The sequence below is a fragment of the Anabrus simplex genome, chromosome 5 (assembly GCF_040414725.1).
Source record: "Anabrus simplex isolate iqAnaSimp1 chromosome 5, ASM4041472v1, whole genome shotgun sequence".
NCBI classification, from domain to species: Eukaryota; Metazoa; Arthropoda; class Insecta; order Orthoptera; family Tettigoniidae; genus Anabrus; species Anabrus simplex.
In genome coordinates, this window is record NC_090269.1 from 227,586,803 (window position 1) to 227,605,057 (window position 18,255).

Consider the following 18,255-nt stretch of genomic DNA (forward strand, 5'->3'; position numbering starts at 1 on the left):
CTCTCTACCATAGCTAAACCTGATCATGTTACGAAGACTCGCTTCAATACAAGCTAAAACAGAGCAAATGCCAAAGGGCCTAAGTAGGAACCGAACCGTTGATCCCATCATTAGACTATGATTTTCTTGTTCCTCATACTGCGAACCTAGGTATTAGGCAGAAAAATTTTGTCCGTTTTGCTCTACGGTGCACCGTTTTCGATATATTTAACATTTTGCATTTAAGCCCTAAATTTAATGAATCGAACTAGCACGACACGTTAGCCTCTAAGCTAAGAGCAGCAGCCATCTTGCGCAAGCACCCTTAAGGCGTCTCATAAGGAGACGTGTATAGCCGCCATCTTGTGTCCGCCATCTTGCGCAAGCATCCTTAGGGCGTCTCTAGCCATCTTGTGCAAGGACCCTTAAGCCGCCTCATAAGAGCAACCGCCATCTTGCGCAAGCATCACTAGGGTGTCTCATAAGGAGCCTTGTATAACCACCATCTTGCGCAAGCATCCCAAGGGCGTCTCATAAGAACCTGTGTATAGCAGCCATCTTGCGTAAGCACCCTTAAGGAGTCATGTATAGCCGCCATCTTATGCAATTAGCGTCGAGAGAGGACTGCTGTAGAATTTTTCTTTTTAAATTATCCACCACCACATTTCAAAGGTATCTAGCTAAAGATAGCAGCACTGCGTATGACAGGTGACGAATTTACATCTACTGCGATAAAGAGGGCAGCACGGTGCTCTCTGGATTAAAGATGGCGGATGATAGCTGTCAAAAAAGCACGTGGCTATGTTTACCAAACAAGAGCATGTGGAATTTGTCGCCACCACATTTCAAACTAAAGAGGGCAGCACTATGCTCTGTTGATTAAAGATGGCGGATGGTAGCTGTCAAAAAGCACGTGAGTTTGTTTCCAAACAAGAGCATGTGGAATTTTTCAATTTGCCGCCACCACATTTCAAAGGTATCTAGCTAAAGATGGCAGCACGGTGCTCTCTTGATTAAAGATGGCGGATGATAGCTAACAGAACTTTTCAAATTGCCCGCTACTACATGCTTAAGGTAGTAGCCATAAAGAGGGCAGCACGGTGTTCTGTAGATTAAAGATGGCGGGTGATAGGTGACGAAATTGCCCGCATGATAGCAGCACGGTGCTCTATTGATTAAAGATAGCGGATGACAGCTGTCAAAAAAGCACGTGGCTTTGTTTCCCAACAAGAGCACATAGAATTTTTCAAATTACCGCCACCACATTTCAAAGGTATCTAGCTAAAGAGTACAGCACTGTGCTCTGTTGATTAAAGATGGTGGATGGTAGCTGTCAAAAAAGCACGTGAGTTTGTTTCCAAACAAGAGCACGTGGAATTTTTCAATTTGCCGCCACCACATAGAGGGCAGCACGGTGCTCTCTTGATTAAAGATGGCTGCTGTCACGTGGAATTGTCTGCTACCACAGGTATCTAGCTAAAGAGGGCAGCACTGAGGTTTGCGATGCAAGATGGCTGCTGTCAAAAAGCATTTTTCAAATTATCCGCCAACACATTTCAAAGGTAAGTAGCTAAAGAGGGCAGCACTGTGCTCTATGGATTAAAGATGGCGGATGACAGCTGTCAAAAAAGCACGTGGCTGTCAAAAAGCACGTGGATTTGTTTATCTCGAGCTAGTGAGGTTAAGTTGGTAGCACTAAGGTTTAGGCCCGCCAAGATGGCAGCACTGCCGATGACAGGTGACGAAAGAGGGCAGCACAGCGCTCTGTAGTTTAAAGATGGCGGATGACAGCTGTCAAAAAGCACGTGGCTTTGTTTATCTCGAGCTAGTTAGGTTAAGTTGGTACCACCGAGGTTTATTCCCGTCAAGATGGCAGTACTGAGGTTAGCGATGCGTTGTTGTCTGTCAAAAAGCACGTGGCTTTGTTTACAAATCTGTCAAAAAGCACGTGGCTGTCAAAAAACACGTGGCTTTGTTTACCTCATGCTAGTTAGGTTAAGTTGGCACTACTGGGGTTTAGGCCCGTCAAGATGGTAGTACTGAGGTTTGCGATGCGTTGTTGTCGATGACAGCTGTCAAAAAGCACGTGGCTTTGTTTACAAATCTGTCAAAAAGCACGTGGCTGTCAAAAAGCACGTGGCTTTGTTTACCTCGCGCTTGTGAGGTTAAGTTGGCACTACTGAGGTTTAGGCCCGTCAAGATGGCAGTACTGAGGTTAGCGGTGCGTTGTTGTCTGTCAAAAAGCACGTGGCTTTGTTTATCTCGCGCTAGTTAGGTTAAGTTGGCAGCACTGGAAGAGGCCTCTGGCTGAGGTGGAGGAGGCCACTGGGAGGCCACTGGCTGAGGTGGAGGTGGAGGTGGCCACTGGGAGGCCACTGGCTGAGGTGGAGGTGGAGGTGGCCACTGGGAGCCGGAGGAGGAGGAGGCCGCCGAATCCCTGTATTATACTACTGCATAAGTTACCAGGATTTGAATCGCGGTATCCATCATTGTGTCTGACTTGCAAGCTCACGCGTATTATTTTTTGCTGAGATATCATGCTACTTCCGTTCGCCAGCTAGAGCGGAAAGTCGCAGTACTGCGTCTATTTCATCTTACAACTTGGAGGAGACAACATGTGTACATATAATTTATGATCTTTCACCCTCCCTTAAAAAACATGTAAGTATCTCGGAACATTCTTATCCGTGTGTGTTGCAAATACTAAGCGAGTGAGCCGAGCGAGTTGGCTACGCAGTGTGCTTTCTTGATTTTCGTATGAGTGTATTCACAATTACTAAGCGTCTTAGCAGCGTGATGAACGAGTTAGCTACGCGGTATATATATTTTTATTTTCGTACTAAGCAAATCATTTGAAGTGTTAGTCTTGTTAGTTTCAATCTAAACAAAGGTATCCCTTAACATGTTGTACAGTGTTCGGTTCTACTTGTTTCGTGATCTGAACGCATCAATCAATGTTCTGATTACATGTTGTATCGAGTGCAGTGTTCAATTCTAGTCTTGTTATGTTTCAAGCTGATCTTCTTAGAACAAAGGTATCCCCTAACATGTTGTACAGTGTTCGGTTCTACTTGTTTCGTGATCTGAACACATCAATCATTGTTCTGATCGCATGTAACGACATCGAGTGCAGTGTTCAATTCTAGTCTTGTTATGTTTCAATCTAAACAAAGGTATCCCCTAACATGTTGTACAGCGTTCGATTCTACTTATGTAGTGTTCTGAACACACCAGACAATGTTTTAATCACATGTTGAAGTTAACGACATCGAGTACAGTGTTCGATTCTACTTATTTTGTGTTCTGAACACATCAATCAATCAATGTGCAGTGTTCAATTCTAGTCTTGTTATGTTTCAATCTAAACAAAGGTATCCCCTAATACAGCGTTCGATTCTACTTATGTAGTGTTCTGAACACACCACACAATGTTTTAATCACATGTTGTATCGAGTACAGTGTTCTGAACACATCAATCAATGTTCTGATCACATGTTGTATCGAGTACTGGCTGTCTCATAAGGAGCTATGTATAGCCGCCATCTTGCATCCGCCATCTTGCGCAAGCATCCTTAGGGCGTCTCTAGTCATGGATCCTTAAGCCGCCTCATAAGAGCAACCACCATCTCGCGCAAGCATCCCTCATAAGGAGCCTTGTATAACCGCCATCTTGCGCAAGCATCCCAAGGGCGTCTATGTATAGCGATCATCTTGCATAAGCACCTTTAAGGAGTCATGTATAGTCACCATCTTGTGCAATTAGCGTCGAGAGAGGACTGATGTAGAATTTTTCTTTTTAAATTATCCGCCACCACATAGAGTGTAGCACTGAGGTTTGCGATGTAAGATGGTGGATGACAGCTGCGCGTAGCACGTAGAATTTGCCGCCACCACATAGATGGCAGCACGGTGCTCTCTTGATTAAAGATGGCGGATGACAGCTAACAGAACTTTTCAAATTGCCCGCTACTACAGAGAGCAGCACGGTGCTCTGTTCATTAAAAGATGGCGGATGACAGGTGATGAAATTGCCTGCATGATAGCAGCACCGTGCTCTATTGATTAAAGATGGTGGATGATAGCTGTCATAAAAAGCACGTGGCTTTGTTTACTAAACAAGAGCACATAGATTTTTTCAAATTGCCGCCACCACATTTCAAAGGTATCTAGCTAAAGAGCGCAGCACTGAGGTTTGTGATACAAGATGGCGGATGACAGCTGTCAGAAAAAAGCACGTGAGTTTGTTTCCAAACAAGAGCATGTAGAATTTGCCGCCACCACATAGAGGGCAGCACGGTGCTCTCATGATTAAAGATGGCTGCTGTCACGTGGAATTGCCTGCCACCACAAAAGAGGGTAGCACGGTGCTCAAAGATGACTGCTATCAAAAAGCATTTTTCAAATTATCCGCCACCACATTTCAAAGGTAAGTAGCTAAAGAGGGCACCACTGTGCTCTATAGATTAAAGATGGTGGATGACAGCTGTCAAAAAGCACGTGGATTTGTTTATCTCGCGCTAGTAAGGTTAAGTTGGTAGCACTAAGGTTTAAGCCCGTTAAGATGGCAGCACTGCGGATGACAGCTGTGACGAATTTACATCTACTACGATAAAGAGGGCAGCACTGTGCTCTATAGATTAAAGATGGCGGATGACAGCTGACAAAAAAGCACGTGAGTTTGTTTACTAAACACGAGCACGTGGAATTTGTCGCCACCACATTTCAAAGGTAAGTAGCTAAAGAGGGCAGCACTGTGCTCTATAGATTAAAGATGGCAGATGGTAGCTGTCGAAAAAGCACGTGAGTTTGTTTCCAAACAAGAGCACGTGGAATTTTTCAATTTGCCGCCACCACATAGAGGGTAGCACTGTTCTCTCTGGATTAAAGATGGCTGCTTGTCGAAAAGCATTTTTCAAATTATCCGCCACCACATTTCAAAGGTAAGTAGCTAAAGAGGGCAGCACTGTGCTCAAAGATGGCGGATGACAGCTATCAAAAAAGCACGTGGCTGTCAAAAAGCACGTGGATTTGTTTATCTCGAGCTAGTGAGGTTAAGTTGGTAGCACTAAGGTTTAGGTCTGTCAAGATGGCAGCACTGCCGATGATAGGTGATGAAAGAGGGCAGCACGGTGCTCTGTAGTTTAAAGATGGCGGATGACAGCTGTCAAAACAGCACGTGGCTGTCAAAAAGCACGTGGCTTTGTTTACCTCGCGCTAGTTAGGTTAAGTTGGTACTACTGAGGTTTAGGCCCGTCAAGATGGCAGTACTGAGGTTAGCGATGCGTTGTTGTCGATGACAGCTGTCAAAAAGCACGTGGCTTTGTTTACAAATCTGTCAAAAAGCACGTGGCTGTCAAAAAGCACGTGGATTTGTTTATCTCGCACTAGTTAGGTTAAGTTGGCACTACTGAGGTTTAGGCCCGTCAAGATGGCAGTACTGAGGTTAGCGATGCGTTGTTGTCTGTCAAAAAGCACGTGGCTGTCAAAAAACACGTGGCTTTGTTTACCTCATGCTAGTTAGGTTAAGTTGGCACTAGTGAGGTTTAGGCCCGTCAAGATGGCAGCAGTGAGGTTAGCGATGCGTTGTTGTCGATGACAGCTGTCAAAAAGCACGTGGCTTTGTTTACAAATTCAAATCTCGCGCCAAAATTCAAATTTCCCGCCAAAATTCAAATTTCCCGCGGGCGGCGGCGGAGGCGGCGGCGGAGGAGGAGGCGGAGGAGGCGGCGGGAGGAGGAGGAGGCGGCCGAACCATCCAATTATACTACTAACCTGTATATACATATGTTATTAATAACCTTAGTTTTAGATCTGTAGTGACAAGTGTGTTCCAACAACACCGCATAGAGGGACATCGACATGCGGAAGAAGATAGCCCCTTGCATGTAAGGCTTGGCTCTAATTCCCCCTCTCCAAAAGAAGACTTGGCACCAGGGACTGCTGGCTGCTGGACAATGGGACGAACCTGTGGCCCAGAGCTCAGACGCTAGCAGACCCGAGCCGACCCGGCAGTGACAAGGACTGATCCCCATAATAACAGAAAATGGCAAGGAAATGGTTATGATTGCATGGCACATATTCCTAACTAATACGACCTGTGGTCTTTTTCCAGCCCACATCCTTGCATGTGCTATCAAAAGATGTCAGGTTTTACATGTAGGCTCTTTCTTCTTTCTGCCTATGTGATTTTTCCCTGACCCTTCAATACCATACCTCAACACCACCTAACCAATACAAACTCTTGCCGTGGTAGCGAGTCTAACTCGGAAACCGGCAGATACTCCTTGTATCACTTCCCACTCTCCCTGCTATCTCTTTTCTACTTAGAAACTAATAGCATGTCGGAGGCAATGTAGATTGTGTCGATTGCCACGCCGGAGGAGCGGGCTACGGGGGCCCCCAGTAATAATAAAAAATAATAAAAATTGGGCGAGGGGAAGCATCTTATGCAGTCAAGCTGGCCACAACTGGCGAACAGAACATCGCCGAGGCCTCATCTCTAACTCGTGAGATCACGTGCTGGCCAAAGAGGAATTTTCCTGAAATCTGCCTCGCGGCATGTACTGCAGATACTGTACCGTTTGCAGTTGGAAGCACTGACATGCGAAGCAAAAAAGCAGTCATCTTCGTACAAGTCATGAAGGTCGTTGGAGGAGGAGCAGAAGGCGAAAGCTTTCCCTATCCGCAACCTCAGCACTACATGGTTATAGCGGTTAGCTCTGTGTCTGGCCACCTTTAGCTCCAGGAATTAGCCTAATACTCATCTCTGGTGTAGGCTGAAACCCGCGGCCATGTGCATCTCCACGACCAGTCTAAAAATTGTTGACTTCCTGATAGGAAAATCATGTCCTTCCGAGAAAACCAAACACGTCTTAACAGTCTCGATTAGGCAGCTCGGAAATTTATTATAAATGTTTCACACAGGAAAAGTAGCGCACTAAGTTTGGGTGAAATTACAATGGTCACTGAGAGAGACGTGAGAGCTACTGTAAAGAGCTGTTCGTCTATCGCTTCCAATTGGTAGCAGTGAAAAAATCTATAAGCAGAAATATGAAATCGTCAGTAATACTGTACGGCTCCAGGGCTAAATGGTTAGCGTGCTGGCCTTTGGTCACAGGGGTCTCGGGTACGATTCTAGGCAGGGTTGGGAATTTTAACCATAATTGGTTAATTCCCCTCATAACGACGCGCAGGTCGCCTACGGGTGTCAAATCAAAAGACTTGCATCTGTGCATCTGGCGAGCTCAAGTCCTTGGACACACCCCGGCACTAAAAGCCTTACGCCATTTCATTTTTTGTCAGTAATACTTCAATCGAAGAAGTTTCGTTGAAATAGGAAGAGGAATGCTAAGGAATGGATCGTTCTGAGTAACGATATTCCGAACCAGTAGCGGCGATTGGGAATTAGAAGTGTGTGTCTGTGGGGGGGGGGCGTATGTACAGACGACAGAAGGAAAGAACGCAACAAAAAGGTAAGTTTTTTGTGCGCTCTGATCGAATTTCGACAGAGATATAAAGGCTGACAATTTACCAACTTAAGTGCGGTAATACTAGTTTCTTTTTGAGATGTTGGTTGAATGCTAAACAATAAAACATTCACCAAAGGAACAATATTAAACATATATTACAATTAAATAGAAGTATGCCGTGATTATACAATTAAGTCATTTAGTATTTGACTACAACACACTAAAAAACCAACAGACACTAAAGAGACTGCCAGACTGACAAATTCGCGCAGGAGGCGGGTGAACCATACCTCAGTGTCCATGAAGTTGCCAATATATACCTCTCCTACCCTTCCTCACAGCACATGCAAAGTCTCCACTACTTGCTGTAGAGCTACAGTATACAAATTGGTTAGCCGTTACGAATGACATTTTGTGCGTAATTTTCCGCAAAGAATTTTGCTAATAATTAAAGATAATAAAGGAAAGAATTAGCTGTTAAGGAAACAGGGCTTGTATAAATTGCTTTTTGTTTAATAATTCTTAATTTTAGCCGGCTAAAACGGAATAAATATGTAATGTTTTCGCCACAAAGTGGGAAGGGGCAACTGCCCCCTCCCCCCACTAATCGCCGCTACTGTTCAGAACACGACTAGTACGTCTAGATTTTATGAAAGGTACTACTTACAGAACCGGCCGTGCTGTAAATACTTAAACGTACTGGAATATTAAAATGAAATCTTATGGGCCTAATACTGGTAGTTGGTAGCACTGATATGAACGAAAGTTTTCTGCACAAGTACCCACGATCAGTACCAACGAAATAGAAAGAGTCCTCTTTCTAGCTCGTTGATCAGTACTAACACTATTCCAAACATGAAGGAAATAAAATTGGCTTTTCTGACGAAAAAGAAGGGTTACCGATTACTATTGTCCAGGATTAACATTTGGCAATACTGATTCACACGCACGTACGCGCGCGCGCGCCTCATAACCCTAACACTCATTCTTTGAAAATATGAGTCGTGTTAATAATGCTTAGTATTAAAACATATTGCGAGATATTGCAAGAAAAAAATTTCTGTAAATTAGTACGTAGAAATGAGAGATTGCCGCTAATGAAAATGCCATAGTTTCAGCACCAGTCATTTTACATAGTTTAAAAGGTACCGTACAACAAGAATTACGAATATTTTACGAAACCTACTCAACATAACCTAATTGTTTTAAATATTTTCAGAAAACACTGCTTTGCTTACCTCATCATCTAAAGTGACAGGGAACTGAGTGATTGGTTTCACGGCTAGATCTTGCAAAGCTGTTTCACGCCTGGAAGCAAAAAGGAATACAATGTAAATATCTCCACAGATAGTTCTGAAATACAGGTACACAAAGTCTATAATGCCCTCACGTCATCAAAGAAAAAAAAACACTCCAAGATACACAAAATGATCACATACTTTAAAATATTTTCCATTACCATTTCAAACACATTCAGATACTCCATTTACATAAATATATTACAGGTTTCCTGAGCTAAACGAGTTCGGCTCCTTGGCTGAATGGTCAGTGTCGCAGCCGTCGATTCAGAGGGTCCCGGGTCCAATTCCTGTCCGAGTAGAGTTTTTTAGCCACGTTTGGTTAGTTCCTCTGGCTTGGGGACAGGCTGATTGTCTCAATATTTACTTCTTCATATACGCACAACACATCACACTATTAACCACTATATAAGCACGAAACAGTGAATACTTTCCTCCACAATGGTTTGGCGTCAGGAAGGGCATCCGGCCGTAAAACAGGGTCAAGTTCACATGCTCGACACAGTTCGCAACCGCGACCCTACCAGAGTGAGGGGAGAAGGGGTATAAAAAGTACTTTCCTGAGTTACTTGAAGTAATTGTAATGAATTTCATAACGTTTGTAACTATAGATTGTCAAAGGGCGTCACGATACAATGGTCTAGCCACTCAGCTTGGGGTTGTGCCTGGAAAGAGCTGCACCACCTTGAGGAATACGAGGAAACGAGTCTACTTAATTCCCGTGGCTGAGGAAGTGGATGTTTGTGTAGTCCCTGATAATCCACTACCTTCACTCACACTAACACACACTTTTCTTATAGTCTACACTGCAAATGCTGCTCTTCTTTGTCAGAGGATCTACGTTATACATCCACACGAGATTAGTGATTAGATAATTAACAATACTGAAGGCAGAAGCGGATTTAAGTCCCACCAAGCATATGGAAGCGATGGCCACGATCATCAAAGCCCCTAATATGAAGCCTGAAAACTACGTAGGCCCTATCACGTAAGGGCTTATGTTCGTGCGTCCGGTAAGTTGATTAGCTAAATCTATACAACAGCTCAGAAAGGAAAACAGGCTATTAAAGAATGAAGTGGGTAGAAAGTGCACGTCAGCTAAGGAAGAATTGCTGAAGGAGAAGTACTAAGATGTTGAAGGTTGTATAGTCCTAACAAAGGTAGATGCTGCATACAGGAAAATCAAGGAAACGTTTGGAGAAAGGAAAACTAGGTGTATGAATATTAAGAGCTCAGACGGAAAACCAATTCTAAGGAAAGAAGACAAGGCAGAAAGATGGCAGGAACATATCCAACAGATGTTGACGATAAGGTTTTGGAACAAGAAGAGTCTGTTGATGTTGATGAAATGGGAAATACAATTTTGAGACCAGAATTTGACAGAACTTTGAGAGACCTAAACAGGAACAAGACATCTGGAATTGATGACATTCCCTCTAAATTACTGACTGCCTTAGGAGAAATCAGCGTGGCGAGGTTATTCTATTTAGTGTGTAAGATGTATGGGTCAGGAGAAGTGCCATCCGATTTTCGGCAGAATGTTGTTATACCTATTCCCAAGAAAGCAGGCGCTGACAAGTGTGAAAATTACCGCACCATTAGTTTAGTATCTCACGCCTGTAAAATTTTAACACGTATTATTTACAGAAGAATGGAAAGACAAGTTGGAACTATGGCACCATGATAATGTCGCACGAGAGCTAACACACGAGGACGCTTCTCCCTGCAAACTTTATAAAACTTCCTCGTCCGGAAAACAGTCATATATTCAGTCATAGCATCCAGAAGTTACCTCTCTAGGTAAAACTGAGCAAGTTACTGAGGTACCTCACAAATTTTCGAGCACCTACTCCTTTTACAGGGCATCTGCTTATTTTTTCATACGAAAATGGGAGCAACTGGTACGACTGTGAGCAGGTGCTCTTGGAAGTAGAAATGCTCCCAGTTTGAGCACATACGGCCCCAAAAAGCTTGAGTGAAAAGTCGGTGGTAAATTTTATTAATACCACCCAATGTATCTTAAATACACTATTACAACAATTAATTTAAAATGTAGAAAAGAGCGTCTGTTCAACACAACTCTTCAAAATCAATCACAAAACTTTAAGGTAGCAAATACTTGTTCAAACTTAATAGGGACCGCATGAAGAAACCAAAATGTTAATAACTTCAAATTAAAAAACAGACATACGCATTGTAATCAGTTTTAAATGTTAACCAATGCAAAATAACAATTAAATAGCATATTTTATAAGGTCAGGCGATACGAGTAATAGCAATGGCTCTCATTATTATTATTATTATTATTATTATTATTATTATTATTATTATTATTATTATTATTATTATTATACATAAAACACGCACAAGTGTACAATTACAAGGACAATTTTAGACATTTAACAACGCACTACAATTAGGTGTATCTATTGTTCTTTCCAAACTGTGCAACTGTGAATCGCCTAGGGTTCGCACTTTCTCTTCCACAATTATTCAGTTAAGACTACATACGTAATGATTTTTACTCCTAATTAGGATTATTTCGCTCTATAATTGACATCCTCTATTGAACTGTCATTTTATTTTATTTTTTCATTTCAGAATCTAAGTTAATGTTGGTAGAGCGGTGAATAATCATACTCTGACAAGGATATCCTATTCAGTCGTTGCTTGGACCAAATTCACGTTCACTGCTGTTTAATTTGTTCCATCATTGTGTGTTGGTTAACAACTATACAGACTTTGAATGGTACAGCGGCTGTCAAAATTAGCGCTCTTAATAGAACACTGTGCACTGACAGTAATGCACGGACACAATCATCTTATTTTTAGCACATTACTGATAATTGTTCTTAAAAAGTAATGTCATAGTGATTCTCCTACACACTCAGTTGTTCCTCAGTTAACACGCAACGGATATGGTACGTGACATCGGTAATCTAGTGGCATATTCCCACGAGCAACGTAGCATTATGCTTTTGGTAATGCGAGTTGTAGATAGTGCATCCCTGTTGAAAAATTAGGCGACAATTTAGGTCTGAGTCTTGGAGTTGTCAAGGATTGTGGAAGCACACGAAGAGCCACTTCCTAACGAACGCAGCCGTATCCCTGCAAATACTCACGCGTCGAATAACGCGATGACACCCATAAAGATACACTGAAGAAAATGGAAATTGAAACACCTAGAAGGAGTGATGCTACATTGCTGCAATTGAACATGCAGGACGAGTTTTCAGTTGTGATTAGATGATTACACTTTCAGGTCCCTCTGACCGCAAGTTTGGACAACAATTAATACAGGATGTGCCCACCACGAGCTGCAATACATTGATGAATTCGCCGAGACATGGAGTCAATAAGGCCCTGGATCGCTTCCTGAGGAATTGTGGCCCATGCTTGCTGCACTGCTCGGGTCAGTTGTTCCAGAGTTGTGGGTGGCTGAGGACGGTTGACCAGTTGTCGACCCATCATGTCCCACACATGCTCAATAGGACTGAGGTCCGGGGATCTGGCGGGCCATTCTAAGGTTGTGATGTGGAGAGCTTCTCTGGAGATCCGTGCAGTGTGAACCCGGCCACTGTCCTGCTGAAACATCCCATTAGCAATGTTCGCCATCATAGGGACAACCACTGGATTGAGTACCCTATCAACGTACTGTCGAGCAGCCATAGTGTCCTCAACAAGCACTAATATTGTGATTTCACATTAAAGCCAATAGCTCCCCAGACCATAATGCTTGATGTTGGCCCTGTGTGCCTCTCGGCAATAAGATCTGGGCGGCCCCTCTCCTCGGTACGTCGGCGCACACGATTTTCGCGATCACTGCGGGTAAGACAGAAGCGCGATTCATCAATAAAGACGACCCTATGCCATTCGTCGACCCACGTCGATCTTTCTCGACACCAGGCCAGCCTTACACGTCGCTGTTGTGGGGTCAATGGAACACCTTCTGCAGAGACACGGGCTCGTAAGCCAGCTGCACGCAGGCGATTACCAACTGTTTGTTGTGTAACGTGGGGTGCCACAGTTGCTCGAATTTGCGCTGCTGTTGCATGGGGTTCCATCCGGGCCATCCGAATGATGCGGCGATCCTCTCTCACAGTTGTCTGTCGCGCTGGGCTTGTGCCAGGTCTACGAGTGTGGGTACCTTCATTGGACCACTGCTGCCATACATGTTGTACCGCAGATGCCTGTCGGCCAACACGTGCAGCGACAGTCCTTAGCGATAATCCAGCCTCACACAGCCCAATTATCCGAGCCCTCTCAAACGGCGACAGTTGTTGATAGCTTGGTCTTCTCTGTCGTCGAGGCATGTTTGACGGGGAACACTTCACTGCACAGACTGCAAGTCAACTACGCTACACCAGAGTCCGTATACTAGAGTTGATTCCTCCGCGACCAATCACGTGGGGAGACCTGTAGCAACAATCCAATGGTTCTGAAACTTTGATCGTTTACATACCTACATGGCATCGTTCCATATCTTGAAAATCAACACAAACGACCAATGCCTTCATGGTGTTGCAATTTCCATTTTCTTAGGTGTATCATACGTACAGTACATACAGTAGGCCTATACCATTATAAAACCTCATTCCTTTCAGCGTTGTCTAAAAAACCTATATGAATTAAGATGATGATCATGATGATGATACCTGTTGCTTAAAGGGGCCTAACATCTAGGTCATCGGCCCCTCATGGTACGAAATGAGACGAAATATAATGACAATTTAAGAGTCTAAACTTCATCAACTGACCAAAATTCAAAACGTGATGATGAATAATGAATGGATGAATACGAATTTAAAATAATCAGCGGATCCAACTCCCAATACTGAAAGTTAAAAATAATTCCAAAATCGATCCACTGACTAGAATTTAAAAAGACGACGATGAACAATGATTATGAACTTAAGCAGTGAATCCAATCCGCAATGCAACCTCCTTCTCAGAAACTAACTTAAAACAATGGTGTATGCTGACTAAGCGACTGCTTCTAAAGCATACTCCTGAATCGATGATGCTTGTTGTCTAAAGAGGTCCAAAATCCAGGTCAACGGCCCCTCATAAATGTACTTATCGCTAGTAAAGTAGACCCATGGTATTTCTCATGTTGCGGTACTAATGAAAAGTAGCGCAAAATCACGGTGTTCCACACATTATGGTACTACTCACAAGTATAGTACGTCGCACAGGTAACTCAGATCTATGGCGTTTCTAACATAATGGCGCTACTCATAGGCAACGCAAATCCATGGTGTTTCTCACATAATGGCGCTACTCATAGGCAACGCAAACCCATGGTGTTCCTCACACAGTGGGTACTAATCACAGGCAACGCAGACCCACGGTGTCGCTCATATAGTGGTACTAATTACAGGCAACGCCCAGACCCGTGGTGTTTCTCACATAATGGTAGTCTACTAATCACAGGCAACGTAAGCCCGTGGTGTTCCGCATATAGTGGTACTAATCACAGGTAACTTACCGTAAATCCACAGTGAACCACTCTCTGCTGCTACTACTCGTAAGTAGTTCTCCGCGTGGTGGTAGTTTCAAGTAGTTTCATAATTCAATCATCCCTTGGTCGCCCCTTTTAGTCGCCTCTTACGACAGGCAGGGGATACCATGGGTGTATTCTTCGTCTGCACCCCCCCCCACCCGCCCACAGGGGATATGAATTAAATACGCGTCTCCAAAATCCTCTATTTCCTGTCAGCTCGGTGGCCTCGTTTAGTTCCACAATGGGCGATAATACTAAACAAGAAAAAAATGAAATGGCGTATGGCTTTTAGTGCCGGGAGTGTCCGAGGACAAGTTCGGCTCGCCAGATGCAGGTCTTCTGATTTGACACCCGTAGGCGACCTGCGCGTCATTATGAGGATGAAATGATGATGAAGACGACACATACACCCAGCCCCCGTGCCAGCGAAATTAACCAATTAAGGTTAAAATTCCCGACCCTGCCGGGAATCGAACCCGGGACCCCTGTGACCAAAGGCCAGCACGCTAACCATTTAGCCATGGAGCCGGACACTAAACAAGAAGACCGAAGTCCATCAAGAAACGGAAACTTTAATATTTCGGACATGTGATGCAGAATGAAAAGTACAGGATCCTACAACTGATGATGCAGAGGAAGATCTGAGGACAACTCAGGATAATGTTTTCATGAACATAATCAATGTAAATAATAAAAAATGAAATGTTTCACATTTTAACATGCATTTCTTTTGAGAATTCAAGTGATCCATTAATTTTAACGTTCAGTGTATTTTCACGCACTATTTTGTAGCAGCGAGTCTCCAATATATGAAACATTTTTTTTTTTAATATTCGCGGGAGAAATGGTGAATTTATATAGATAATTTCGATTTCTAGAAATCTGTAATAATCAGTACCTCTTCCGCATTGCCGTAGTAAGCCTATATGTGAGAAAGCCGTAGAAACTACGGAAAATCTATAGTAGTTGGCATTTCTGGGTGAACAGCCCTGTATATAAACGATCGGCAAAAGACCCTCTTCGTTATTACTATTATCTAAAAGACGGTAATATCTCCGGCTAAACTCATCGGACCATCCGATTGCAGAGGGCTTGCGGAAGCGAAACATGTGGGCCTGTTACCTGCAGCTAGAGTCAACGACGTGTGATGGAGTGATGCACGAGTATGGTCAACGGTTTATCTGATTACAACAGGAAAAGATTGAATCTAAAATATGGAGTGAATATAGAATACTTGAATTAGACATAAATTTACTGGTGTCTAATTAATCTTGTTGACAACGGAACGCAAGGAAGTATTTTTTATGTATTACGTTGTTCTATCAATGAAATGTCGGGCTGAGTGGCTCAGAAGGTAGAGCGCTGGTTTCGGAGTCTAAGTTGGCAGATTCGATTCCAGCTAAGTCCAGCAGTATTTAAGGTGCTCAAATACGCCAGCTGGGTGTGGCCGCTTCTTCGGAAGATTTCGGAAGATTCTGCGACGACAAATATATACTGAAACTAAGAGGAATAAGTCTATAAGGCTAGAAGTCCTTAGCAAAAAGACGAGTAATGCAGTTCTTCTATTTGTTTATAAATTATTTAACAATCTGATTGGTAGCCCTAACTTGCTCTCTCTGTTCAACTTGTCTGTCCCTAATCCATCTACACGCCCAAAACATAATACCTTTCACTGCTCAATATCAAACAAATAATTGCTTTCTGTTCTAAATTAAAATCCCACTTTGCTGACTTATTGTTAAGGTCATAGTTTTAGTCTTTTTTTTTTTTTTTTTTTTTTTTTTTGCAAGTTGCTTTACGTTGAACTGACACATATAGGTCTTATGGCGGCGATGGGACAAGAAGGGGCTAGGAGTGGGAAGGAAGCGGCCGTGGCCTTAATTACGGTACAGCCCCAGCATTTGCCTGGTGTGAAAATGGGAAACCATGGAAAACCATTTTAGGGCTGCCAACGGTGGGGTTCGAACCCACTATCTCCCGAATACTGGACACTGGCCGCACTTAAGCAACTGCAGCTATCGAGCTCGGTATAGTTTTAGTTAACTTTCTAGTTTCTAGTATGCCTTTGCTGGCAAGATGTAGTGTTTACAGTGCACTATGTCTTCTGGTATGGGCTGGAATAAATTTGTTACTTTCATTGCCCTGTCTCAGTCTCATCCTTGGCTTTGACAGTATGAAGGTGACCGAGGTATGAGCGATGTTAGTAATACCATTTCTTATGCAGTCAGTCCCTGTTATGAATGGTGTGAAAATATCACTCATAAGGTCGGTTGGTGCATGCATTTCAGCGGGCTTGGCAGATTGATATGTGATAGCAATTTCTGGCTCGGTGAGGAAAGCAACGGGAAACTACCTCACTCCTCATTTCCCTAGTATGCCTCTTCAGTGACGCCTAGGCTATTTATGACAGCTGTTGGCGGAACTGTGGAGGATCAAACCAGCCTTCGAGCTGAATACCCAACATACATACTAGTTTCTAGTAAAACCATCTACCTCGTCATCATTATCATCTTCGAAAACATCACTACCATCTTGTAAAAAAGACAGTACTAATACAGGTTTAAAGCCGTTAGTAAATAACTGTAATATTTTTAAATACCTTGTTACATTATGTGCATATATAACTGAATATTTCTAATTATACGCTACTGAAGAAAAATGTGTTGTTATTTCGTATATGACTAATTTACAAGGACTTTCATACGAGATAATGTAATTTTAAGTTGATATTTATTTTCATTTAATGTAATAGTATATGCGTTTCATATCATCTCATAAATAAATAAATAAATAAATAAATAAATAAATAAATAAATGGGAGCACAGGCTGGCTAAGAGACACTCCATTCGCTACAACTCGTACTATAGTTGTTGGATCGGCAGCCTATTCTGTCTTGCTAGCTGTGGTACAGTTGTACACTAGTTGTAACAGTTGACAACATTTCCTATTCGTTTATAACCTGGTTCCAAGGTCTAGATGGATTTACAAGTACATAAAAGAACTCCTGCGGGACCAGATTCCGGTACCTGGGCATCTTTGAAAGCTCTAAACGCAGTAAGTGGACAAGGACGACTCATATGCCGAACGAGAGCCTAGTTTACACCTCACACGGAAGGGCGCTGAAAGTCAGCTCGCAAGAACCACGGGCCAGGCCTGCCGCCCACTTGCTCATTAACATATAGACAACAAGACAACAGGGGTGAAAAATAGAGCATGTATGATTATGTTCAGTCACAGCTAAGATACTGGAACTATTTCATTTACTCGTATCAAAAACGTTACATGTAATATCTCCATTAATACTATTACTGAAGCTTTTGGATCTATCGGTACGAGTTTTTTTTTTCAGAGGAAGATCTACCCTACATATTTTGTTTATGATCTGCGGTAGGCCTATAGGTAAGAACAACAACACAAGGCATTATCGCCACACATGCCAACAAATGAACAAGAAGCAGGTGGAATGCGTTACAAACACTGCATGCCACAAAACCGTATCAGTTATATCACAGCAGTATTGATAAGGCCGCATTTAATCTATGTTTGGACTGCGCGACAACCTTCTGGAAATTCAGTAATAGAACACGTCCTCACAAATTGTCAATACACGTATCTACATAACAGAGATCTTCCACCATTCACGGGTAGCAGATATTACAATAGTATATGTTCGACAAGAAGGAAATTAGCATGCAATACCATTCATAAGCTTGAAACATCACCTATAATTAAGAAATTAAAACATTTTCAGAATTAAATACTTTGGTTTTGTAAGATTTTATAAAACTAAGAAAGATACACAAGCACAGTGAACATATCTCATGGGTTGATGGAATATGTTAACTTCATTTTATGGTTTGTGACCATGGTGTTCACTCCCATGCACTTATCGTGGGTGGGTGTCTGTGAACTTGGTACACTTCTAATTAATTGCGGATAGAGGTGCGAACGAAGTGGCCGTAACCTGTATGTTAGCTACGATCTGATAATCCCGTAACAGTTGCC

At 42.8% G+C, this 18,255-nt stretch overlaps 1 protein-coding gene across 3 annotated transcripts in view; it reads right to left on the bottom strand.

Annotated features, from left to right (window-relative positions):
* Positions 1-18,255, bottom strand: part of LOC136873924 (multiple PDZ domain protein) — a 2,156,217-nt gene that overhangs the window by 158,390 nt on the left and 1,979,572 nt on the right. For all 3 annotated transcript variants that reach the window (XM_067147286.2, XM_067147283.2, XM_067147285.2), the window contains one exon: positions 8,687-8,756. In XM_067147286.2, coding sequence (XP_067003387.2) covers positions 8,687-8,756 — 70 coding nt within the window. The remainder of the gene's footprint in view (positions 1-8,686; positions 8,757-18,255) is intronic.